Below are 26566 nucleotides of genomic sequence, written 5' to 3' on the forward strand. Positions count from 1 at the left end.
ACACAATTTAATCTCCAAATTGAATATCAAGGATCCCAGGATTAATGAAAAAGTCCGTAAAAGTCACTCTTCCTGAGCTCCAGGGGGGAACAGCATGACGTGGGCGTGCCCGTAACCGAGATCTGTGCACCACGGGCGGATGAAAAATTCCGCCAAAGTCGCTGTCCGCCCTGGGGGAGAACCGGTCCTGCGTGTCCGGTAGCACCTCTCGCTGATGTGGTTATCTTTCATTCACACTAGCTCTGAACAAAATCACATTTAGGCATTTTGGGCCCTAGTTTCGTAGACCAGGCGCAGTCAGAGACGAGGAGACGAGGCGTGGACTGGGATTAATACAGCCTATTCAGATCTTCACCAATCAAATGAGCTCCTCTCCTCACCTTTAATGTGTTAGGGGAGGTTCAGTGCAAGTTCCGTCACTTGACAACCCAATGACAGAAGCAGCGCCGCCGCCCCCACCATGCGCATCACACGCTGTGCGCGTATCATAATAATAACAATGCCGATATTATAAAAAACAGGAGAGAGAGAGGGAGATGTTTTGGTCCGAGAGGCTGAGTTTCCGTTACGCGTGCAATCCGCCTTTGATCTGACGTCAGATGTGGGGACAATCTATATAGATATAAATTCACGTGTTGATTCAATTAGTTGCATTAAATAGTGTTTGTTGTGATTAGTTATTGCATTTAAATGTGCCTGGAACTGTGGAAACCTGCCTGTGAGGTCTCGGTGACGTGTGTGCTAAAACAATAAAAACAAATCAATTCAATGAACACAAATAAAAAGAAAATGCAATTAGAGCAAAGGAAACATTTAAACAGATTAACAATTGATGTTCTGAATGAAACCAGTGATCTGTTGATCTTCACAAATTAAAACTCCATAGACTAACAATGGCATAGCTGTCGGTGCTTAGACTTTTAAATCAAAATGTAATGGTGGATTGTAGAATTGTGATAGACGTAGCTGCAACCAGCTAGTTTGTATCTGTCTGTTTATGTCTGTCCGTCTGTCAGCTGCAAATACTAAGAACAATTAATCCAAAAATGTGTGTGTGTGTGTGTGTGTGTGTGTGTGTGTGTGTGTGTGTGTGTGTGTGTGTGTGTGTGTGTGTGTGTGTGTGTGTAAAGCCTTCTGAACATATGCCATCTGTTGTATGGTAATCCATGATGTAATATAAGTCAGTGTTTGCATGTTGCATGTTTGTTGGGCTTGTGCATAGAGAGTCAGAATTAACATTCTGTAAGAGGATTATACACAGCAGCATTATTCTCGATATCACAAAACTGGGCTTATTTTACATTAATATCAAGCAAAATAATTAAAACACAAACATCTGTATGCATTTGGAAACATTTTAGCTATTTGTTCCTCCTGTGTTGCTTATTTCACAACAGAAAATGAATTCATGCTGCATAACATAAAAGGTTGTCTGCCCTTTGTCTTAATATTTATAATGTAGATGATTTTGAAGGATTTTGTTCATTCTGCTGTTGGATTTGTGCGGATGCGCCTCTGCTTTAAATGTCCACTTGATGAACTGGTTCTGACAGCTGCCCATATGGCTGAGGGATAATGGGTTTTGTTATTCAGAGGGTAAATCTGTAGGTCTTGATCCTCCTCAGTCTCCTCCTGACCTCTCTGTCAGACCGACCTTCTCTGGCCTCCCGCCTCCAGGGCCACATTTACACTCTACAGCAAAGGCTGGTTCCATCACTGCAATGGTGCACATTAATACAAATGTATTTTTAATGAACCCAAGTTAACAGTTACATCGCCCCATGATGAATTATTTCCTTACTGGTTTCCCAAGACCGTCTCAATGTTAAGAGTGTTTTGATGATTTATTTTTTATTTAAATGATTAATTAGTGCAGCAACCCAAGTAGCCTTTTCCACATTACAAGCAAAAGTTCTGACATTGCTCTGCTTAAACCAGGCTTTCATTTTCCAAAACTTGTTCCAAATGTAAAGTTTGTGAAATAATAGTTTAGTTTACATGCACCTTATATCGTTTTTGGCCTGATTCTGAAAAATAAAGCAAAAGCTCTGTGCTGCTGAATTCCACGTTGACGGGTCGAGGCCCTAACATGAAGTTTATCACGTGAAAAGCATGAAAATGTCAGCATTGCAATATATGTGCATATCCAAAAACCTTTTTATATCCAAGTCCTTTGTGATGTTAAAGTATGTGTTTCTCCTTTTGAGCAGAAATATGGGCTTTTCTTTTGGGCATCCAACTCCACTCCAGGGTTGCAAACTGTTGGCTAGTTGGTTTGTGATCAACACACAGAGGCGTAAACAGGAGAGAGACGTGACTCACAAAGTGATCCCCAATGGAGACACATACTGTATAGTGCATGCACTGTATACATGTCCAAAAAAATTATAATATCGGTAGAAATGCTCCAGAATTTACAAATGGGATATGCTATTTGCATGACCCATAACAAATTTGGAATATTTCCATATTCTGAATAATAATGTCTATGAAAGGTATTTTGAATCACAAACTATCCCCCTTTATTTCTTTACTTGATCTTTTTATATCTTACAGCATTAAAAAACACAGGTTATGTTGTTTGTTTATTTGTTTACTTACATCCACAGAACCAGGAGATCTATTGAGACATTTTCCACTTTTCACAAGAAAGACATTGCCACAAAAAACAGCATTGTTAAGGTTGTGTTTTTAGATCATTCTAATCCCTGGGTGTTGGATTTAATAAAGGCAGTTTTGAAATCCATTTAAGGGAAAACACACAAAGTCTACCCTTTGCTAAATCAATGATTATTGCCCCCGTAGTCTGATGTAGCTAACACACGGTGCCGATCAATTGGAAGCAGACTGCAAATGTCAAAGAAAATTGTTGCATTTGCATAGTTATGATTTGGTTTTATGTTAATGTAATCTACTGAGTCCATTGAAAGCATGAATTGTTCAATATTTGTAATCAAAAGTTTGGTTATAATAATTTACGTGATTATGTCAATTTGTTAATTGTGATCTTGTGTCTGCAGGGACTCTCTGCATTTATGGTTACATGAATGTCAGCGCTGCAGGCCAGATGCCGGTGATGGAGGAGCTTGTCAGTGAGAGGTGAGACCTAATCAGAATTATGTTGATGTGATTTTTGATGGAACACTTCCTGACAGTTTTGATTCACAACATGTCCTAAAACATGGATAATTTAGTGAAAAAGCAAACTAACATTTAGTATTTCTGTTTTTTTTTTTTTTTTTAAAGATTCAGTAAGCTGTGTTTATTGGTTCAGATTTCCACTGGGGACACAAAGCGTAACCACTTTGATTGCAACTCTCTCCCCCTTGTTAATGTGAGAGTGTGTTCCCCTTCACTTGTATCAGGCTACAAGTTATATATCAAAACAACCCAGTTGCCAGGAAACCAGGCCAGGAATTTGGATCATTTTACATTTGTGCAAGCGGCAGGATATGGTGAACGTCAACGTTTCTGAATGAGTTTCACATCAGTTAGTGACAGACAATTGAATTAGTCAACTAGTTCTGTTTAGGCAACAAAGCTGCTCTGATAAGGTTAGAAAAAACATTCCAGTTACTGTTGAAATATCGTTCCAACATAACTAGCATTAATAAATAACCAACCCTTATGGATTCTTTTATGTACCATTCGTAACAAGCAACACAACATTATGGAACAAAAGTACTCACGTTTACTTTTCACACAAGTCAGGATCAGCGGTTTCCTGGGTGAAAGTCCTGTGTTTGTCTGACCCACTCTGCACCATATCTTAATGGACTTTCTTGCTTGTTATTATACCATGCACCTTTAACAACACAATTACAACACAACTAGAATTACAAACTTCCAACTGGACTTAGGATCAACTGATTTGATGTTGGTGGTCAAAAGGTCACTGTGACCACGATTCAAGAATTCATATTCTTATTAATTATGTCAACGACGGCTGATTGAAGCCTATAGTACCATAAAATACATTAATTCTGCTATTGTTTTCCTGTGATTGACATTTTTATGAGTTCAGTGACCTCAGTTTTTATGAACGCTGTGAGGTATTTCTCACTCCTGTACTCAAGTTAATTTTATTGATACATGCCAATATACTGTAAAATTAACACAATCGCCACATTAATAATACAAATAATAATAATGGATTGGATCTGTATGGCGCTTTTCAAGACACTCAAAGCGCAGGGGTTCCAGGTTCCATTCACAAGGGGTTTTACAATTAGACCTTAGACTTCCAAAGATTTGACGGGTGACATAAAACCACCCATTTCCCCCTCATGAATGTATGGACGCTTGTGCATTCATTATGTCTCCACTCCATTATTCATTTTGTTCCTTTTACTTCATCCATCAGTTTATATATAGTGCTAGAGCAGTTTGACACCTGAGTATTGCCTGATGAAGGTGCACTGACATATTGACATTTTATGTGTGCGTGCCTCTCAGTTTTTCATATATTCATCTTTTTGTTCTTAAAAACTTTGTATTTGGAAAACCTTGCAGAGATGGCTGCTGCTGTGTTGTTTAAACAATCAGTCTGTGCAGTCTGAATGAATTGTCTGCCCTGATTCCTTCTGGGGCAATCTCATCTTCAGATTTGTGGCTCAACTGAGGAAACAATAGACAGTGTGGGATTTGTACTGTGCCGCTCGCTGCCTCTGTAGCTCCGTTGCCCTCAGGCCGGCTGCTTTGATTGAAACAGCGATCCTGCTGAAACTGCTGGGTGATCGTTTTTGCGCTGCTCTGGAATGTAAAACGTTGTTTTACAGCTTCCTCCGCCTGGTGAGCGTCATTTTGCCCCGAGGGTGAGCGAGAGAGAGATTTGAATGTGTCTGAAATCATCACTGTGAAGGCGCAATCGGACCATATGTTTTCTGACTGCTTACTTTCACTGACCCACAGGCGGATAAGAGCAAATGATACATAGAGTGAAAGAGACACAATAAATGTAAAAAAGACAGAACAGGAAAGGTTCACAACAGACTTTTTTTTATAATATACATTTTTGTATTATTATTTTCACGTATATTTTATACAATATGTTGAACAATTGTATTAGATTGTATTGTTATTTATTGTATGAATCAAGTTTGTATTTCTAGCTCTTTTACTACCATACTGTTATCATAGCTTTCCATTATATTTTATTACATTTTTATAATTGTTTTGTCTCTCATGCATTGTTTCTAATATAGATAAGAATAAGTGATTTGTTCGTTTTAATGATTCCTTGACTATGCAAACATCACATTAGATTTTGGAATTTGGTGTTTCTGTTACATTATTATTAGTCAGTCAGCCAATAGTCAGTAAGTTTGCTCTTGTGGGAAATTTGCACATTTTGTATATTATTAAATATCTTATTCTGGTAAGGCCCAAAGGCACTGAAAGTACGTTGAAGTAGAGCCATTTTTTTTAAATGGTAAAAGACACCAAAACTCTTTATGGTGTATCTAACTGAAATCTAGTAATCTGACCTGTCGGATGGTGTGTTACACAGAACCATCTGAGAAGTTGTCATTAGAAGCTGTTTAGAAAAGGGATGAACCATCTGTCTTACCGAATCCAGTGGAAGGAAGAGCAAAAACACGGTTTCTATCGAAAAAGTCTTCAGTGGAACAATTTCTGCATTACAGTATCTACGCTAACCTTTTCAGAAGCCACCAAGCTCCTCTCCGTGTCGTCTCACACACACCTAATCCAGTAGCTCTCTCAAGGGATGCTGGTCCGTGCTCTGGTGTTCTACATTCTCACATGACCTTGTAACATTATGAGAATCCAGCTGCAAATCCAAAATTTCCTTTTTTTTCCAGAGAACTATCAGCCCACCAAGCTTCATGATGCATTCTTATTTGCTGCTGACAACAAATGGGCAACTGCTTTTATCGTCATGAGGAAGGTATACGTTGTCTGGTAAAGGGCTCGAAATGAGAGGATTAATGTGGAAGCCTGAGGTCTGAATGAGTAGTAAGACAAGCTCGTTGATGAGATGACAGAGAAACAGCACATGACCCAGTTTGGTGTTGGTATTCGGTAGATGACAGTAACACGGAGCCTGAAGCTACCGGCTCCGGCCGGCAGGTATGATATATGACTCAGGCTCATGCCGGCCCACTCAGCGCCCTACATACATACATCGTGATGTCACATCCGGTTAGTAGTGGGGACACATATGTTGTATGTCGTTTGTATGATGGACGACACGGATCAGGATGAGACAAGTGACATTTTCATGCATTTAAGCAGAATGACAAATCCGTTGAGGCAAGAAAGTCATTGTGATGAGATCAAAGAATTTTGACTTTAATAAATAAATAAATGAGCCAGCATCCATTACTTTTGGGAGGAGGATCATATTAAATGCCAAATTAGCATCATTAGCATAATTCTTAATCTTCAACCCACTATTTCTTAATTAGTGGAAACGCTCTCTGCTGATCTGCTGGAGACAGAAATATATATGTGACAATCATACATGTTTTATAGCATAAGCTGGAGGTATGGCATCACATTCCCCTCTTATCTCTCCTTTACATACATCTAACACATGCAGCTCCTATACTAGATTTGTCCTCTGGCACAGATGATTCCCCAGTTTATCACTAATTACTTCCTGAGCAAAATGTGGTCTCGGTTATGTTCATTTTTCACGTTATGTTCTTTTTCTGCAGATTTTGAAAATGTAAATAAGATGTTTGGGGAGAGCTTTATATTATGGCACCTTGAATATTTCCCCCCTCTCCAAATCACGTATTAACTTTATACACCTTCCTGCGTAGGTAGCAGCTTGAGTCATCCGAGCCTTTGAATGAACTATTAAAAGCAAACATAAATCAAGCCTGAATTCACATGGCCATGAAATTGTTTAAAACTCGTCTTTATTTTCACTGTCAAATGTTCAGTATCAGCCTTCATAAATAAATTACTCACACAACTCTTTTCTCGTATAGTTTAACAAATGCAAAGATCTCAGGAATGGAAGAGATCAGAGGTGACTCGGGTAGCTAGCTAGTCAGGTGACCTCAACAGCTACGCATCCATTCAGTGACACGTAACACGTATCTTAACATCCACTGGTCCAAAAGCTTGATTTTATTAAATATTAATGATGTACACATTCAAGTATCTGACCATATATAAAGACACAGGGCCCTAGTTTCGTAGACCAGGCGCAGTCAGCTCTCAGCGCACCTGCGCCACGCCGACGGGGTGTGTCCGCCTGGACTTTGCAAGTTTCGTGCACCGCGCAGGCTCGTGCAGGCACACCTCCCGTCACTCCCACCCGCGCAAGTGGGAAAGAGGGAGGAGAAGAAGGCGTGAGTGGGAGACGAGGAGGAGACGAGGCGTGGACTGGGAATAATACAGCCGATTCAGATCTTCACCAATCAAATGAGCTCCTCTCCTCACCTTTAATGCGTTAGGGGAGGTTCAGTGCAAGTTCCGTCACTTGACAACCTGATGACAGAAGCAGCGCCGCCGCTCCCACCACGCGCATCACGCGCTGTGCGCGCGTATCATAATAATAACAATGCCCATATTATAAAAAACAGGAGAGAGAGAGGGAGATGTTTTGGTCCGAGAGGCTGAGTTTCCGTTACGCGTGCCATCCGCCTTTGATCTGACGTCAGATGTGACGGGACAATCTATATAGATATCAATTCACGTGTTGATTCAATTAGTTGCATTAAATAGTGTTTGTTGTGATTATTTATTGCATTTAAATGTGCCTGGAACTGTGGAAACCTGCCTGTGAGGTCTCGGTGACGTGTGCGCACTGCGCGCCGTCAGCCAAACTTCCACTCCGCCAGCTGTGATTCGCATTGAATGAATGGACTTTATTTACGCCTTGCGCCTTGCGCCGAAAGTAGACCAGGTTGGAGCTGGCGAGCTTTCAGCGCAGTCTCGGCGAGGCTTTTTGCCACGAAACTTCCGCTACGCCAAGCTGAATCTGTGACGCCTCCCCCTGCTGCGCCGCCACACCCATCTTGGCGCAGATGATCCACCAAACTGCCAAACTGACCGTGCGCAAGGCTGCGCGGGTCGAAACTTGCATTGCGCCGGCTCCGCCACCCTGCGCCGCCCTGCGCCGCCCTGCGCTGCACCACGAAACTAGGGCCCACTATGCCAACTTTGTTATTTTTTCCATTTCCTAAAAAGTGAGTGAAGTTTCCACCCGACAGCAACGTTAGCTTGTTCAGCTGCTTCAAATTTGCAAACCTCCAACAGTTCATATTTCTTTGGTACATTACAGAGTGTGTTCTGCATGAAAAGACTTTGAGCATCAGTTTCTTAATTTGTATTAGCCAACACGGCTTGTAATGTGTCAACCAGTTGTTCTGCAGCCTTTGGAAGGTTTTGATTGGAGGAGACTTGTGAAGGGGGTGAGAGAATACGTTTGTTATGTCATTCATTTACATTTCAAGTAATAACATTATGTAAACATGTGCAGACGGTTTGAGTAATTTCTCATAATATCTTAATTAACATTGATTTAATTGCCACCTTCGTTACACCATATGTACTCCAGAACATGCAACGTGGATCCATATTTCTTTTAATAGTAATTATCAGTCCATAAACAGTACTATGCATTTTCTATATACATATTTTGATGCAAACAAAGATAACATGAGAGTTTGCAGCCGTTTACTGAAGGACATCACACAATACCAGCCTGTTGTTTTGTTTGTGCTCCTGCTTTACGCCCAGTTAAACGACATATTTACAGAACTGTCAGTGTGGCTGAATGCAGGTGGAGCAGAAACTGTCCTTCCATCTAAACAAACAAAAGTGCTCAGTCATATCTGCAGCACATGCTCTATCTAAAATTGGTCTTTCTTCAGTTTGGCCATTTTTTAAAAATGTGTTTATCCGTCAGTGCAGGTTTGAGATTTAGAAATAGAAGTTTGCAGCTGAACATTTAGAAGTTTCTCAAGAGCTGCCAAAACTGCACAGTTTTGCAATTATTCTGCTAATTGAACCTTAATGTAGGATTTGTAGTTGTTTCATTGGAGGCTTGTCTGTCTCCTACCTGCTTTTTGGTTGTTTAAAAGGTTGAACCAGCAATACAAGTCTAACTCTTTAGTTTTAGACTAAAGCCCTTTTATTCTGGCTGTGTTTTTCTTTTTAGGAACTAGTTAGGAACATGTTCAGAGGCCTTTCTCATTTCCCAGACTTATGTTTACTTTTAATTCAATTCACAATATGGAATAATAAGAAAAACATATGGATGTCATACAAATAGAGTGACATATATATAATTGACTAATTATATACACCCAACACAGTCCACTCTATTTATAGCACCTTTTACACAGACGATTCCGCCGTAATGGTGGAAAGGCGAGTGATATATGACATATGCCGCGAACCGTTGTAGCGTGTGTAGTTAGAACTTTGTTGGTGGCTTAACGACACAACGGTGTCTGCGTTTAGATATCACCCGGTGTTGCGGAACGAGTGAGACGTCCCACAGCGCAGCCACGGTCTCGTTTATTGACCCGTGTGACTTATTCAATGAGCGTCTGAAATCTGATTAGCTCGCTGCATCAAAACAACTAAGAAAGGAGAACTTTTGTTCATCTCTCATATTTACACGACTCTTCAACCGCAAGTGAAGTTGCTGTGCATCATAAACATATCGATGTGTTTAACCGCGGCCCTATACGGGCAAATACCACCTTTTATCTGCTTCGGGTCTACGCTTTGAGCTTGTTAAATCCACCAGGGGCACGTAAGAACGCCGTATCGACTCGTCTCGCCTCTGATGCGGCCCTGTGACGACCTCGTAATATTCTGTTACGCTTTTCATCCTCATAGCGCTTACACTGACAACAGGGTGCAATAATGGCAGAATACTCCCGCAACCAAAAGGCAGTATAAAAGGAGCTTGGATGACGAGATGAGCAAATAAGTGCTGAAAACAAGAGATTGTGCTTACTGATTATAATAAGTTCAGCAGTTTCATTGGATAAACACAATAAAAACTTTAAGTAGCCTAACATTTCATCAAATAATGAAAGTAATATGAAGGTGGAATGACATTAACGATTAGTGTGTTTGGCCTTACAAAGCGTGACAAACAGACCGTTTTAATATCAATTTAGGAACACATTCTCTCTCACAGTCTGACAGCACTTTGTGAAACACTCACGAAATGTTATCTATTGGTTTCATGCTGAGCTAATTATCTGTTATTTCTCATATTGCCCAGCACGACTTCTTTTCCTGTCAGTCAGGACAAAATTGCGCTTCATAACCAGTCCAGACTCTTTTCTGTTCTGGCGCCTCAGTGGTGGAACGAACTCCCGACCAATGTCAGGACAGCAGAGTCATTTGCCATCTTCCGAAAAAGGCTCAAGACTCACCTGTTCAGACTTCACCTCAACTCTACATAGCATGACCCACTAACACCCAGACCAAAGCGTCTGCTAAATGACCTAAATGTAAATGTAAATAACGAAAGTTCATTTTAGGGAACAAAACTGCTTAAATACACATGATTAAGAGTCCTGCGTTATTGGATCCATTTGTCTCCCCATATAAGTAGTCTTTCTCCATATGTAGGAATACTACGTCATTAGCTCTGACCGTTGCATGGATGTGTTTCATTTGTGTGTCCACCACAAACAATGATCCTAAATAACTTTCTGTTGCCATTGTTTTCGTGCTGAGCGTCCCTGGAGACAAAACCATGAGACCTGGCTGGAACACAAAAGGAACCGTTACATTAGTAGAGTCCTGCCATGGTTTGAAATTACTCCAGCTGTGGGTTTCTCTCTTTTATGTCGCAGGTGAAAAAAATACTTCCACAGAAGATGCACTAGTGTATCCTTGACATGCAATTGGCTATTTGGGACTTCGCTGAGATCGATCCTCCGGTTCATGAACCGGAGGATCGAGGAGATATAACAGAGAAATTAGAAAAGCCCAGGTCTTCTGCAGCAAATACCATCATGGCGAGCATCAGCTGCCCTTCATAGAGACCCTGAAACGTTACCAGCCAGCACTTCAAAGAGGAATGTCCCTGCAACACTCCCGGAGTGTCACACTATATCCATCTTTAACCAACACTTATATTTCACATGGCAAACACATCCTGCAATGTAATAGCTCACGTCAGGGACTTTTATGCAACCACTGAGCGCAACCGTCCCGGAACAGGCCCCGCATGCTCAACCCATAAGTCAATACCATGCAGTCAGTCAGACTTGGGGTGATCGGATGGCAGCCAGCTTCTCTTTCCCCTCCTCGAATCAGCTTTCCATCTCTCTCCGCTGTTTGCCTTCCCTCTCCTCACCACCTCCTCAGGTGTCCTATGACAGATCTGGTTTTCTGGATGATTGCTTTCAGTTTCAGGATGGCATGAAGCCAAACAGAGCGATTGAAAGAGTACCAGCCCACTTGTCCTGTTACAGTACATTTGTCAATTGTTTGCTCACTCATTCAGCTGTTCATTCAGTTTTTTTTCCTTCTGTGCATGGGCTCACCAAGAGATATGTGGTCTAAACTAGGCCCCCCAGGTGATTATATTGTCTATTTCCTGCAAAGTCTACATACAGAGGCGTTTACTCTGTATCCCCTCTATCACTCATCCATCCATCATCTATCACTTCAAGCCACCCATACATAATGTTGACATACTGATTCTACGCTGCAGCAGTTTCAGCACAATCTAGAGTCTATTCTGCTGTTTTTTCTCCTTATCCCTCCATTCAAGCTTCTTAGCTGCTTATGCCGTTTGGTGGCTATTTGCAGAGTGCAGACTTGGCAGTCAACACTGTGCACACATCTTTTTTACATCACAGACTGAATAATTGATGCAGTAACTGCTTACGTAATCTCAAAAAAGGAATCCTCCATTCATGCAAAAAAAAAAAAAGAAGCATGAAGCTGAGCGTGCACACACACACGTGCACAACAAAGACACAGTAAAAAAGGCTCCCATGAACATGACAGGATCATATCCGAATCAAAGCATGCGAACACGATGCTGTCGAAATCTCTGGTGAAGTTTGACGACTGTTGAGCTTCTGAATGTGTGTCCCTCCCAGATGGATGGGCGTGCTGTGTGTGTGTTGGGTGGGTGGAGTGTGCCGTTAGACAGTGTATCCGACCCGCTTCCATTCATGCCTGTCAAGGTGATTCATCCCATCTGTCACTGATAGCACTTCCAGGTGTGTGCCGGTTCAGTCTCCCCCTGCTCTTTAATCCTCTGCTTTCAGAAAATGACAAGATCCTCAATCAGTCTGTTCTTTTGCACTACTCACGGCATCTCTTCCACACAGTCACCTGAAGAGTGGCTTCCATTGAGGAAACGGTCCTCTCCTTTTGTATTTTTTAAATGGGAAATCTGAGGGCATGAATGAAGGTAGACATTTTGTAAGCCTTTTAAAGGCAAAACTTGTTGCACTTTTATGAACAATAAATCAATCAAAGTGATCAGGATTGGAGGGCGGACAGCAGTAGTACAGCTATCAAAGCCAGAGTCATGCCTTTTAACCCTTTTAGACTACATCCCGCGTCACAATGTGCACACATTTAACAATGAATGTCCCGCCTCACAAAAAAATATAAAACAAAAATATGTTTACATCAGCTGGCACCAACCAATTCAACAAATAATATCATGATATCCATCAATCAATCTACAACTTTTGCAACACAGAGCTACAGAGCTAATCTTTTCAATGCTGAAATCAAATTCTGCCCAACGTCATGTCCCACCTGCCTCTCCAGGTTCACTCAGAAATGTGTCTCGGTACTGAAGATAGATACTCAGGAAATGTGGTTTCAGCACAACTTAACCTGTCAAGGGGGTTTCGATTTACAAACAGAGAAATTCTAGCTCTGTCAGGAACACTACCACTATAACTAGAACAAAAACTGCCTGAGCTGAGCCACTATCTCAGGGGGAAGATAGGCTGAGCTCTTCAATCTCAGCATGTAATACCCAGACATTAACTCTCCTTTATTCTGCCATGATGAGGAGATCAGCTCCAGGTGGCATCTCACATCTGCTCCCAATACTGTCATATGGGAGTGGAGCCACCTGGCAGGAATGTAGATGCATCCAATTACAGCTTAAAACACTACAGAATGATCCAATTCTGCAGTTCCCCTCAACTTTATGGAGTACGTTTTAGGTCACTCTCAACCAGTAAGCAACTAGCTGGTGAAGAATGTTACAAGGTGACAACTTTCATACTTTTATAACAAACATTCAGAGAACAGAAGAATTTCATTGTCAGATGTTATGAAAGCAGTCAGACTATGAAATAAAAATCTGAGACACATTACTGCAATTTAATTAATAAATTGCATAAAGTATAGTTAAACTAATACATGTTTCTATACTATTTTTGGTGATAAGATGAGCTTTTCTGCAGCTGGTTGGTCCTCGGGGCTTGACCTCATGACCTCACTGTCCCTGAAGTCTAATGAGGAGGTGAGCATCAAAATAAAAGAGAAAATGACACATATTGTGAATAACATGAACAAGACTGAATCAATGATATGAAAGCAAGGAACCTGGGAGCAGGACAGGACATGACGAATGTATCTGGATGTGACACTTTTGAATGCACTCACTCCTTAGATCAGACATAACATCATACTAATTTAGCTGTACGGTGCAAAGTTCTAGAAATTGATGTCTGGAGGATGAAAATGAGGAGACAGAGGATGACTGTCTGCAGCTCTCATTTTCAATTCAATGACATCGTCCTTGAGAGAATTCTCCTTGTTGTCAAGCGGAAAAGGAAAAGCAAGAATAAAAACAAACAAAAGTATATAAAGCAGTAGAAAACCCACAAGACCCTATAAATATTATACTACTTGACTATACTCAGAGACACTCTGGTTTCCATATGGAACAGCCTCTGAAAAAAACAGTTAAGATGTTCAGCTGTAGAGCACATTGCCCCTTTGCAAATGTTGAATTTTAATTTCCATCTCCAGCACACAGTGTTCTCTACAGGTTACCATTTCACACTGGCTTTCTGCATCGAGGAGTTGTGCATAATATTTTAATCTCCATTTTCCTGCTTTCATCCCTCACCGAGCATAAGACTCCATATGGCTGGGGAGAAACGCTGCATATTCATTGTGGAGCAGGACAAAAGCACGGTAAACACAGGAAGTAGAACTTTCTCGATAGCTGCTTTCTCGACACGTCCCTCCTGCTTTGGATGCAGAGGAGATTTGAACCTGTGTCGTGTTGTTTCAACTCACAGATGAAGTTAAATGAGGCCTCAAAGAAGAACGTTTCTTTGCCAGCTTCTCAACTGAAACAAATGTCATGTTTCATGTTGAAGTGCAGAACAATTAGCTAATTTGTCCTGACAAGTGGCTCTGAGCTAAAGTCTGCCCAGTGTTTTCACACAGAGTTCTTCTCTTTGATGCACACATGCTAACGACTGCTGCAGAGAGTGTTTATGATCTTATTGACACACACACACTTGCACCGTGAATATATCTTTTTTCATGGTCACATTATGGTGTCTCTGCAAACACACCAACAAATCCTGTTGACAAAAACTGTTCATATATAAAAATGTGTCAATTCTGTCTGTTTCTTTTGCTGAGGAAATTATTCAGCAAATATAACAACTACATTCATATGTATAGACATTCAAAAACATGTTGTGTAAGATGAGGTAAAAGTCAGGGAAATGTGCTTCTGGGCCAATGAGACATGTTTTGGTCATTCAAAGCATTCAAAAGGAGAGGTCATGTTTGGTCTAGAGTTCATAAAATGCAGGCGCTAATACACTTATCTTGTCAAAACATCCAATTTTGTGGTATAAATGGAAAATTAAATTCTCACTGTTTCGCCTTAATATAACTTTTTTTTTTTAATTCTCTCTTTCAACAAAACCAAACACATTCCATCAGAAAAAATCTTTTCACTTAAATGTTGCTTGATGTTTTCAGAGATGAAAGCTTACATGGAGTAATGCTAAAATAAGAAACATACCAAGGGTTCTACCCTCCATCTTCATACAGCCCTGAGTCATTCTGGCATAAATAGGATCTGTTCGGCTCCTTTCTGGTGCATATTTGTATTTCAGGTTACTACTAGAACAGCTTTACATGCTTTAATGCTAAAAAAAGAAAAAGGAAATGCTTTATTTTTCATCCTGGTTCTGCTCAGCCTCCTGGCTCTGCTCAGCCTTTCTTTGAAATGCTCTATTTTGGCTCCTGCCCCTTCCTCCTGAAAATCCCTGCCCACTCGGTCGTGAGTCGTCAACGGCTTAGTCTGTTTGTCGGAAAAGTTACACCCCTTACCCTAACCCGACAACAGGGGTCGTACTGCTGAGGAACAATGATAAAACATTTTTAAAAAACCCATACAAAATAAATGTATGTTTGCACAACAGAAAACCACCTCTTCTCAGCAAGGCAACTTGATGCTCAACTCCACTCTTACTAACTTTTTTGTGGCCATGCAAAACAAGTATCCGTGCAGATATTATGTAAATATCTTACCTGGTGAGAATAAAAGGCACAATTTAAATTCAGGTGTTGAAGTTTCTGTGGGGCGATTAAATAACTTTGAGCATGAACTTTAGGTTTGACACTCTGGAGACATTTTACATGCACAAAAAAATTAAAAGAAAGGGAAAATCAGAATGAATCCTCTTAAGAAGCTCTGGTTCTAAAAAGTGAAGCCAAAGTGCATTAAACGTTTTGTGATATACATGCCTAAAATGTGCCTACAATATCTATAGTGAAATAATATCGGCATTATAATTATTATGACTATGATGATTTTTCATAATGATATTTTTGGTGCCCCCTCAGCCCTTGGTGCCCTACGAACAGCGCGTAATGCGCATGGTGGGAGTGGCAGCGCTGCTCATGTCAGCCATTCTAATGCTGGTCTTTCAGCCAATCATGGTCGTAATAGATTAAGTTCCTTTATCAAGTACTGTACTTGATTAAATAAGTAAATGAGAGGTGCAGGTATTGTTTCTTTATTGTTGTTTAGTTTGATGTTAGATACGATAGACATGTTCAGTCTACCTTAAAAAACCCTGATCCCATGGGATCTATTTACATGCAGAGAATGACATTCAAATCAGTCTGGTGCAGATGTGTAGAATGTTAATGGAAAGATCAGAATAGAGATACAGAAAATGTAGTCTGTTACTGATACATGTAAGCTGACAAAACAACATGAGCCTTTAGCTGAGATTTGGTTTATTTATCACAGTTACTTCTCAACAATTTCCTGCAGCAATGTCATGTCAAAGTCAAATCCCTCCACATTCACTTAAAAAACGTGACTCTGATATGGTTTACAAGTCTGCAGCATGAAGAGCTGTGTTAGTCAAGTATATCCTTTCTTCGAGACTGTATTACATTTATTACATGAACTGTCATGAAACTGTAGACAGGCACCATCATTTATTTAAAACCAGGTACTGGCGCTGCTGACTTTATCATTTCTAAAATACTGCCCCTTGGTCAGTGGGCCTACACAATCTGTGAAGCTCTAGGTACCACCATTGTTGCATAGTAACGTAATAAATAAGCTTCCGTGTTTGCAGCAAACGTACAGTTTGTGTTTGGTACATGCATACGGTTTTCTTTCTTAAATAAACTTCCAACGTAGGGCTTACTGAATGTTTAGGTTTACTTGAACAAGAAAACTACTTGGTTGGTCTTCGAAAAATATCATGGTCTGGCATTTTACATAAGTTCCGATATGGTAAAATGGGTGAATGTTGACTTGGTTTTGCATGGGATGCGAACAGTGGTCTCCTCCGTGGAAGCACTGTTTGTTTGACCCGTTCAGTCAGAAGTAATCTCTCCTAAGCCCTTGTGTTAGTTTTTACTTACACGCTTGTATACCTTATTTATAATATCTTTGAGGTATTTTAGGAAGACGTTTACCTTAAGTTTTGTTTCTGTTTTGGTAATCGACCTGGAGCATTTTTGTGGTAGTTTCATGTAATGGAAATACACCGTACATTCAAAACATTCTCAGCAGTTAGTGAAACAGTCAAGGAAGCAAATCTATTGGTTTTGTGCTGAGGGACACACATTGTCTTTTTTTTCTTTTTTTTTAAATGCAACAAATCCACTTATTAGGTTTAGGAAAAACCTCATATTTGGGCTTAAAAAATAGGTAGCCTACACAGGTTTAGGCAACAAAATAAATGTTAGTTTAAGACAATGAAAACTCTTAGGAAAAGGTTTACTTTGTGATGATTTAGGAAAACCATCACAAATGTGTCTCATCACAAAAACACTTTGGGACTCACAGTGTCAAACACTGTTCTCATGGTTGAAAGTTGTGTTTTGATGGTCCCACCCCCTCCCCGCCCACTATACATAGTCTTTGTAGATAATTAGTATGATGGCACTAGCTCTGGACATATCATAATTATGTAGATGTGATTAATTTGTGTGTACACCATGAAACAAGAGGCTAATTTACTTTCCATTTGCATTGTTTTCATGCTGAGCAATTATTCCAGTCTAGAATCAAATTATATTTTATTTCAGAAGTCAAACAGTTGTGAGTTTAGTAGACTTTCAAATAACTTACTAAAGAAACAATGTACTTCATAATGTCATCAATCACCAGACCTTTATGACTGACAATACAATGTGTGATGGATTATCCCCTCACAATGGTAAACAGGGCGTGTTTACAGCTACCTGTGGAGGAGGGGAATATCCTTGTGCACACAGCATCTTTGACCTCTATACGAGTGTGTGTTTGCATGTGAAGTAGGATGTGAATGACTGTGCTCAGTCTAACATTTGTGGATTGAAATACAAACTCTTTGATTTGGAGAACAAAACACTGTAATGTTTACAGTTTCGTTTCGTTTTTTTCCTGTGAATTGTATTATTTTCCTGAAAGCAATTGGCTACAGTACCTGTCGTTTTTAAAGTGACAAATCTAAAAGACTGTTGTGGAAAGAGGAAGTTGGTTACTGATCCTAAATCAAGACTTGTTTCCTGTTTAACACAGGCGGGCTGCATAGTAAGTAGGCTGATTGTCCTCCAACTAGAGGACCATCCCAAAAGAATCTGCTGAAGGGTTCTCAAGCAAGGCGACAATGTTCGGAGATGAAACTGTGCCCTTGTCCTTTATAGCGAGTTCCCCTACAATGAATCTGCATTGCTTCTCACAGTTTACGTATCAGAAATATGTTTATAATTTAAAAATATATATATATATAATTTACAGATTTAATTTACCAATTTAATTTACAGAATTGTCACTGCATCATATAAAGTGTAGTGAAACTTTTCCTCAGACCTTTTAGTAACGATTTTGTGGAAAGAGAGTATTTTTTATGCAAATATAGTTAATTTGATTATTTTATGTCTAGTTATTCATTCATTGGATGAATAAAAAAGCCCATAAGAAAGTTCAGTATCCAGATCAAAAAATAGTCTTGGCTGAATAATCATACAAAGTAATGAAGAACACACACACACACACACACACACACACACACACACACACACCATACTTGTACTATTGTTATGATGACAGTCAATGATAAAATGCACTCCTCAGCCACTTACCCTAATCATAACCATGAAAAGTAAAACTATTATGCTAACCCTAACTTAAATCTGAATCCAACCAGAACCTTAAAACCAAGTCTAAACCCTCAAACAGGAAGAACCGGACAAAATGTCCTCACTTTCCAAAACTGATTGCTGTACAAGTATACTCACACGCATTGACAGACACACGTATCTCCTTTCTAATATAAACAGTAAAACATCCTGCACATTATATTTGTGTCACTGTGTCTCTTTCATGCTCGGATGAAGAACCGTATCTTTCTTGAACTTGGCTCATTAATAATCAAATGCGAATGCCAGCTCTAGATGACGACGGCTGTTTCTGCCTCGTATTTTGCCAGTTGAACATTCTGGGTCGTTTTTCCTCGCGACGAAGCTTTCAGTCAGCAAAGTGGCATTTTCCATCTGGTACGTACTACAGGTTGGTTCCTCGCCTGCGTGTGTTTGATATCTTGGTGACTCACCGTCAGCTCAACTGTGGCTGAGTGGGAGTGGAGCTGCAGTGGGAGGCGTCACAAGCAGATCTTGTTCTGAGCCCGCTCTAAAGCTTACTGGTCAATTGTGTGTGTTGAATGACTCCAAACTATGATACAGTATGAGTATTTCTCTGCTTCCTTAAGGGGTTGTACACTGTATCTAAACACATCTGCATCCTTGACAAATGTTTCTCAGTTAATTCTGCTTTTGTATTGATGCCACTCGGAACTATCTGAAACCATCTAAAACTTGTTTGAGAAGAGAAAAGAAGTGTAGTTTGAGTGTAGTTTCCCTGTTAAGAACTGGCCAGATGTTGGCTTTGTGATATAATAACAATCATATTGCAATTGCAATAACAGTCAAAGTAATCGTAGTTTGATCGCTAATTTAGAACACACACACACACACACACACACACACACACACACACACTCACCAAAAAATGTCTTCTGGCCAGGTGTGTGAGGTAAAATCCCTTTGACTTTCATAAGAGCAGCTACAGTAGAGGAATTTGTTTTGTCAGCACACTGCAGCTTCTTCACCGGCTGCCCTTCACCAAAGACAAGTAACCAGGCAACAGAGAGCACACATCTGATTTACTTCACAGAGAGAAAGAAAGACCTTTATGTGAAGCAAATGCCCTTGTAAGAAAAGAACATTACATTTAAAATGTTTATACATAATTATCATATTTTATTTAGAAATGTGAGCCTCAAACAACAACCATGGCTGCAGTCTAGTTCAGACATGCATGAAGATCCTCACAAACACAGTATGCAAATATGCGATGTGTGTAGAATCTTTGCAGGAAACTGACTCATTTTAGTGCTTGTGTGTGTGTGTGTGTGTGTGTGTGTGTGTGTGTGTGTGTGTGCGTGTGTGTTAATTTGTCCCATTAACACAGAAAATGTGACACTTGAACAAAGACAGCAGGCAAGGAGGGACAGCTGGAGGGAATCAGAGAAAGTCAGTGTTTGGATTAAATTAATTGTAACAATAAATCAGTATTCTGCGTCGTGGTTGAAAAGACATGAGGAGGAAATGTTACAACATTTTTTCACACCCAACTCATCAAACACATACGGTTGGTCACTGGTCCTATGCTTCAAACTGTCACACTCTACATACCCCTCTTGTGTTTTATGGCTGGAGTGGCGTTCCAGTTTCCAGTCACATGCATACACACATAATGTCTTTTCAAAATAAACCCTGTCTCCACAGGGAGTTAGGTTTAGGCAACAAACCAAAGCCTGTGTGTGTCTCTTTGGTTTATTTCTCTCCAAACCAACTTAAACTGGTCCACGTTAACTGTCATCACTGACAAGTAATAAAGGGTCAGTTACTGACCAAAAAGGAACATTTGTGAATTATTTTTGGAAAGCTAAATATACAACATAGGCTACATAAGAAGCAAACAGTGGCATTTTGTGAAATAGTCATGAAATACAATCTATTGATTTTATGTACAGGGACATTAATTGTAATTTTGTTTGGGTTGCTCAGCACAAATCGGTGCCAAAGGAAAGTAAATTGGGATTTGTGGTGGAAACAGGAATGGACAACAGAGGACTTCCAACCAGGAGACCCTTGTTCGACGTCGCTTGTCCCAAAGTGGTGTTGTGAAGTAGGCTAATGCGTTTGTGACGGTTTCCCTAAAATCAAGCGTAGCGTTAGTTCTGGCAGGCCACGACGTCAAGCTCTAAATCAGCAGCAACAGCGTAGCTGTCAAAACCGAGGAGATCAGCTGACGGCTCAGCTGACTCCCCGTACCCGCTTCCTATTGGGAAATTGCATTCAGAGCGCGCTATTTAAACCGCTCTAGCCTGACCTCCCTCATTGCTTCCTCTGCCGGCTTTTTCAACCCACCTCCACCCCAGCTCCTCCTGTCATCTGTTATGTACCTTACCATTGTTCTTGTTGGTCTGCTCTGTCTGGGGTTTTTCTTTGCTGCTACGCTCCCTGCTTATGCCGTTCATGAGGGCTCATGAAGGGCAGGAAGGTGCTCTTCCTGCCTCAGGCTTTCCACGCAAGCGCGTGGAAGAGCAGGGAGTCCCAGAACAGTACCATACCGCCAAATGAAACTTGTGCAAATAAATAAAGATTCTTTTTGACAAAGTGGTCCTGACTGAACTAAGTGGTTATGTTGCATTGACCAAATGTTCGTTTTGTAGCATAATGTCATCCCAACAACAGAAAGAAAAACATGCAGGCACTAATGATACTTCCAATTGAAATACATTAGTATGTGTTAAGCAAAAGGGAAAATTAGTGTCCATCTACACAAATTACTAGATTTACATGTTGTGACTATTTCACAAACTGCTGTGAGACTTGGTTGTGTATTGATGATAGATGTCCCATGTGGTGACATGCACATAAAAAAACTGATTAAACAGCATTTTTGTTACACAGGTCTTCCTTGGGCTGGTCCTCCATTGACTCAATTATCTTTGGAGTGTATTATGCACTTAGAGGCATTGTAATTGTAATGTTTTATGTTGTAAATGTCTTGCCTATCTTTTCTGTTGGCTTTGGCATTGCCACATTTGTATCACGGCATCGTTAAGGTTGGTCTGGTTTTCACCTGCTCCACGGTTGGACACACATATGCATGAGCAAAGAATTTCAGCACAAACTGTCAGAAACTGTCAGAAACTGTCTCAACGTCGTCCTCAGCAGTGTAACGGAGTATTTTGACATTAGTTTGACCCCGGTTCTTGTTGCCTGGAGTGAAGTTTGAAAGCCTCTTTAAGCCCAGCAAATGTGATGACACAGAATGATGGATTAATGTGGGTCAGTCATACCAAGGTGAGATACGGACTGCAGACGCCGGTCCACCTTCACTTCTCTCCATCATCGCTTGTTCTTGTGTACCTTTTATGTGTGCCTGACTTTCCCTTTCTCTCTCCCCTTCCATTTTTAACTTCAATGTCTCTTTTTGATGTACACTTATTTACTTGTCTGAGCTCACTGAATACAGTATGGGAAGCCCTTTAGCTAATATGAGGACTCAGTATTCCACTCATCCCAGATCTTAAGAGCTTTAGCGGACATCAATCCCCCGGCAGGGAGAGATCAACTAATTTCATATTATACTATGGATGCTGCTGCATTATACTGCTGGAATATTCTGTCTGAAAAGTTTAGGGTAAAGTTGAAGATAACTTTTAAAAAGTTATTTTTATCAATCGATGATTGATAAAAATTTGATGTCATTCAAATTAATTCTTCTGTGAATTCAATATAAAAACTTTTGCATGCATTTTTTATATATTGCTTGTGTTCAAGTTAGGAATGGAGAGCAGGGAGGAGAAATGGATTGTGATATTAAATGAGAATTCAGGTCACTGTGCAGGTTGAAATCCAGGATTTTGCAGATTACTTAGACAGTTTGAATTTATCTCCACCTACCACACAATTTAAAGATGTGTTTTAAGTCGAGACACATAAAGTGATGGGGGGAGATATTGTCACTGAATCCTGGATGACATTATTATTATTTAGTCGATGCTAGATCTCCAAAATTGAGTGGTTTTGACAGGAAATGTTGACAGCATGTCTGTGTGTGTATGAGATCTGTTTTACACTCTATTACAATATACAAATATTAATGTGATGTCTTCATGAAATTTAACAGACTAAACTCCTAATCATGTTTGTAAAAGAGTGATGATTCACGAGACTGCTGTTAGTGACTCCTACAAAACTAAAAGTAAAAAAGACACTATGCATGTACTACCGCTGTAATTTTTTCAGCTATCATATAATAAAAAAGTAAAAAATAAAAATTAACATTCCACACACAGTCACATTGCCTTTCTGCATTTCAGAATGTGTTTACAGTGTGATCCCAATCAGCAGGCGGGTCTGAGCATCTCTCAGCTAGTGTGACCCAAACAAAAAGCAGTCATTTTACATGTAGATAAAACATGTTGCCAGGCAACCCAAACTGGTGTTTAACTGCTGCCGTCACCGGCTTGAATTTCCTCAGGGGCCTTCAGAATATTTCCAGTCCGTCACTATGTAAATACGTCCGAGGCATGCTCTCTAACTGTGATCGGGTGAAGGATTGGTCTTAAAAATGTATTCTCCTGCTGCACAAGCTTGGGTTTGAGTTTCAGCTTCATGCTAGAAATTTTACTTTGAAGCCAATCGGTCACAAACGGAAAATGTTTGCATGAGTAATGACTAATATGACATCAGAGAGGGGTTACTGCCACTAACACACAAACGTTTGTCCTTCTGCATTTGTGGGGACCAACAGTTTGTGGACGGTGGAAGCATTAAAGAACTGCTGTACAGCCAATATTACAACTCTTCAGCCCCGGTGTCATTTCGTAATGGAGATGGACTGATCGCAGTACTTAGCCACTTCAGATTTAATAATGAACTGCTTAGAGCTATAAGTTAAACAGTTTAATATCTCTTCATATTTCTGTGAAAACATCTTCAAACAACTGCATTTATTCAAGTTTCTAGCAAAACTACATTTTACAAGATTACCTTTAAACACCATGATAGTGTCATAATTCAAATCTGTTTACGGAGTAGAGCTTGAAAGAATTATAATGCAAGTCTGTACAGCCTCCGTTAGCTTTAGCTGTTACCTCCGAGCTGTTGGGAGATGAGCTAGCTGCTCATTACTCTGAGCAGCACCATGGGAATTAATTAAATATAATGTGTCTGATGAAGTTAGTTGTTCCAAATGTCTTTTAAGGTTGTTTTTTCTTTAATTGCAGATGTGGAATTATTGCGATGAAATTGCTGATGTGAGACTATAATGTACCCAACAGTTAAAGTTAGGTAGGGTCTGAGGAAGTCTGTTTGTGAAGCCATATGTGTGTGACGTCCTGCATTGGTGCCATTTGCTTGTAGCTGCTGGTTAACGGTTTAAGGAGTACGAGTTTGATATTGTTGTCTGGCTATCGTGTTAGCCAGGCTTACTGTTGAATTCGCCGCTCAGCCGTAGTGTCAACTTTGTCTAAACGTCGGACAGACGTACACAGTAGTGTTGCGGGCTGTTTTTGTTTCGGCTTTGTGGAGAGTATGGCCGACACTAACGTAGACGTGGTTTTAGCTGCTCCCACATGGGTTCAGCTAGATAAGTGTAGGAAAGCTGATTTGTTTGCTCTCGCTGCGCACTATGGCATTTCGGTTTCAACCACCAGTCTCAAGCAGGAGCTGAAAGCCACGGTTGCAGAAGGTTTGGTCTGAAAGGGCTTACTCGTTCTGCCGCCTTCGGATGCAGCTCCTGTATCGACTGGTGGTGTGGAAGGTCAGGCTGTAGTGGGTCCGGCCGGACCATCTGGTTCGGATGGTATTGTTACCCCCCCCCCCAGTAGAGAAGCAAGCTGTTGGCGCTTTTACATTGCCCAAGTTTATGTCATACTCTGAGTCTCCTTCACCTGGCCCTGGAGCTGAGGTGCGACTAAAGGTGCGGTTGGCTCGTCTTCAGTTGGAGAGGGAGAGAGATAGAGAGGAGCACCCACACACTGATACTCACTACTGCAGCCGCAGGAAAACACTCAAAACTCGCACTCAAACAAAAAACAATCTCCCACTTCCTTCAGATCCTGGACGAGCCCCCAAATTATGTTAAGTCCCAATACGGAACCGGGAGTAACCATTGATGTTATGGAGTGAAGGAGGAGTGGGAGACGCTTGTCGAACGTAACCGGTCTACAGTTTTTATTAAGGACAGAGTTAAACAACCAAAAACATGAACCAAGCTGGGCACCAAACTGTTGTGTGGCACGAGCTTGCCACACAAAACAGGCAGAGGCCGATCTAGAAGGACAAAACAAACAACAAAGGTTAGGGCACTGACCAATCAAAATAGCCAAAAGAAAACATACACCGTAGTCACTCTCCTTTTGAGGCTGAAAGGAGTAAACCAAACGTGCACCGTTGCCACCCTCCTTTTGAGGCTGAAAGGAGTAAACCCTACCACCCGTCGTTGTCACCTCGCCGTCTGCTGCCTGCCGTCACCCAGCACAGGACGGTGAGTGAGAGTGTGCGAGAGAGAGGGAGACACCCAGGATCTCCTGCCTTTTATCCTGGAGCTGATTAAGCCAAGGTGGGGCCTAATCAGCTCCACGAGCAGCAGCCTGGAGAAAATTAGGGGGAGAGAGAGAGAGGGAGGACACACACACCACAAAAGAAAACACTCCCACGTAACAGTGTGTAACCAGCAGTTTTCTTTTGGCAGCCAATCAATCAATGCATCTCTACTTCCCAACATTCTGAGTAGCTCACTGTATAAACTATAATGTTCAACAAAACCACTGAGTTAGGTTTAGGTAAAAAAAAAGAGTCATGGTTAGACTTAAAATAAGGACTTTATGTACATCACAACATAATTGCAACACTTGTACATTAATATGAACACCGTTCTCCTTGTTGAAACTCCTGTTTGACCCATCCCCCTCTGCTCCTAAGACAGTGATTAACAACATCAACAAACATATTAAAAAGGTATTGTCACATTTCCCCCCACTTTGAAAAGCAGTGCTCTGAGGTGCCTTGTGCGTCTGTATCAGATGAAGAGGCGCGTGACAAGCGTATGTATGTGGGAATGGGAATGGGCTGGTACAACCTCACAGAGCCACAAGCATGGCTGGAGGCTCTTGAATCTGTCATAATTGTCATTGATGTAAATCTTAGAAAAAGTGACTCCTGTCAAAGCATTTCCACTGCTTTCCATTTGGCAATGAACACGCATGGAGTTCACACTGAAAGCTGACAGTTCTGACTCATACCGTGCAGCCAGTTGGTGGGAGGTTGAGCAGTGCTGTGACGTGCTCCCTTTTCAATAAGAGACAACCTTAGAGTTTGTCATGATGGGATAATTTCTATTTAAAGAGATGTCAATCGTGTCTTTGGGAGTCATTTAGTTATTTGGCCTCACCTCTGAAGCACGTCTTTGTCTAATGGGACTGGGTGTGGAGGTGAGGATGATGAGGTTTGGTGCTGACGCCGTCTGTAGCAAACTGGCCCCAGGTGCAGCCAATTTCCAGATTTCCCTCTGTTGCACTACGGGCAAAGCCGACATCATGATGAGACCAATAAATGATTGATAATTGAATGGGAAATGGATGAGATAATTAGATGAGGCTGAACTCATATTATCACCTTATTGCCTGTCACATGCTACTTTAACCTCAGGATGAGTGCGCATGTGTGTGCAAAGATGCCAGAATCAGAAATTGTTATGAAGACAATTAACCGCATATGATCACTTCTTTTCCCACATTAACACTAATGGGCGTTGGATACCTCACGCTGTCTTAATAGTTATTTAAAGAATCAATTAATCTGAAAGTTTGCTGCCTGGTTCTCTGAACTGTGACTCACTAGTGTTGGCTTGGCGACGCGGAACGAGGTGGAAATGCATGAGCCTCATTATTTGTTATATAAATAAGGGGGCATCAAATCCTTGACCTTTAATGACCTCTTCCAGCGACCGGTATTTATAGAACCCACAGCGTGTCTTCCTCCACAAGTTGGCTGCCGACACAGTGTG

The 26566-nt window shown here is 40.8% G+C and overlaps 1 protein-coding gene and 1 long non-coding RNA gene across 3 annotated transcripts in view; both read left to right on the forward strand.

Annotated features, from left to right (window-relative positions):
* Positions 1-26566, forward strand: part of LOC311013634 — a 377991-nt gene that overhangs the window by 86128 nt on the left and 265297 nt on the right. The window lies entirely within an intron of this gene.
* htr4 (5-hydroxytryptamine receptor 4) overlaps positions 1-26566 on the forward strand; it is a 188821-nt gene that overhangs the window by 58964 nt on the left and 103291 nt on the right. For both annotated transcript variants that reach the window (XM_084009755.1, XM_084009754.1), the window contains exon 2: positions 3021-3099. In XM_084009755.1, the coding sequence (XP_083865881.1) occupies positions 3044-3099 (56 nt within the window). In that variant the 5' untranslated portion in view covers positions 3021-3043. The remainder of the gene's footprint in view (positions 1-3020; positions 3100-26566) is intronic.

Source organism: Eutrigla gurnardus, assembly GCF_963514095.1.
Source record: "Eutrigla gurnardus genome assembly, chromosome: 5".
Taxonomy (NCBI): domain Eukaryota; kingdom Metazoa; phylum Chordata; class Actinopteri; order Perciformes; family Triglidae; genus Eutrigla; species Eutrigla gurnardus.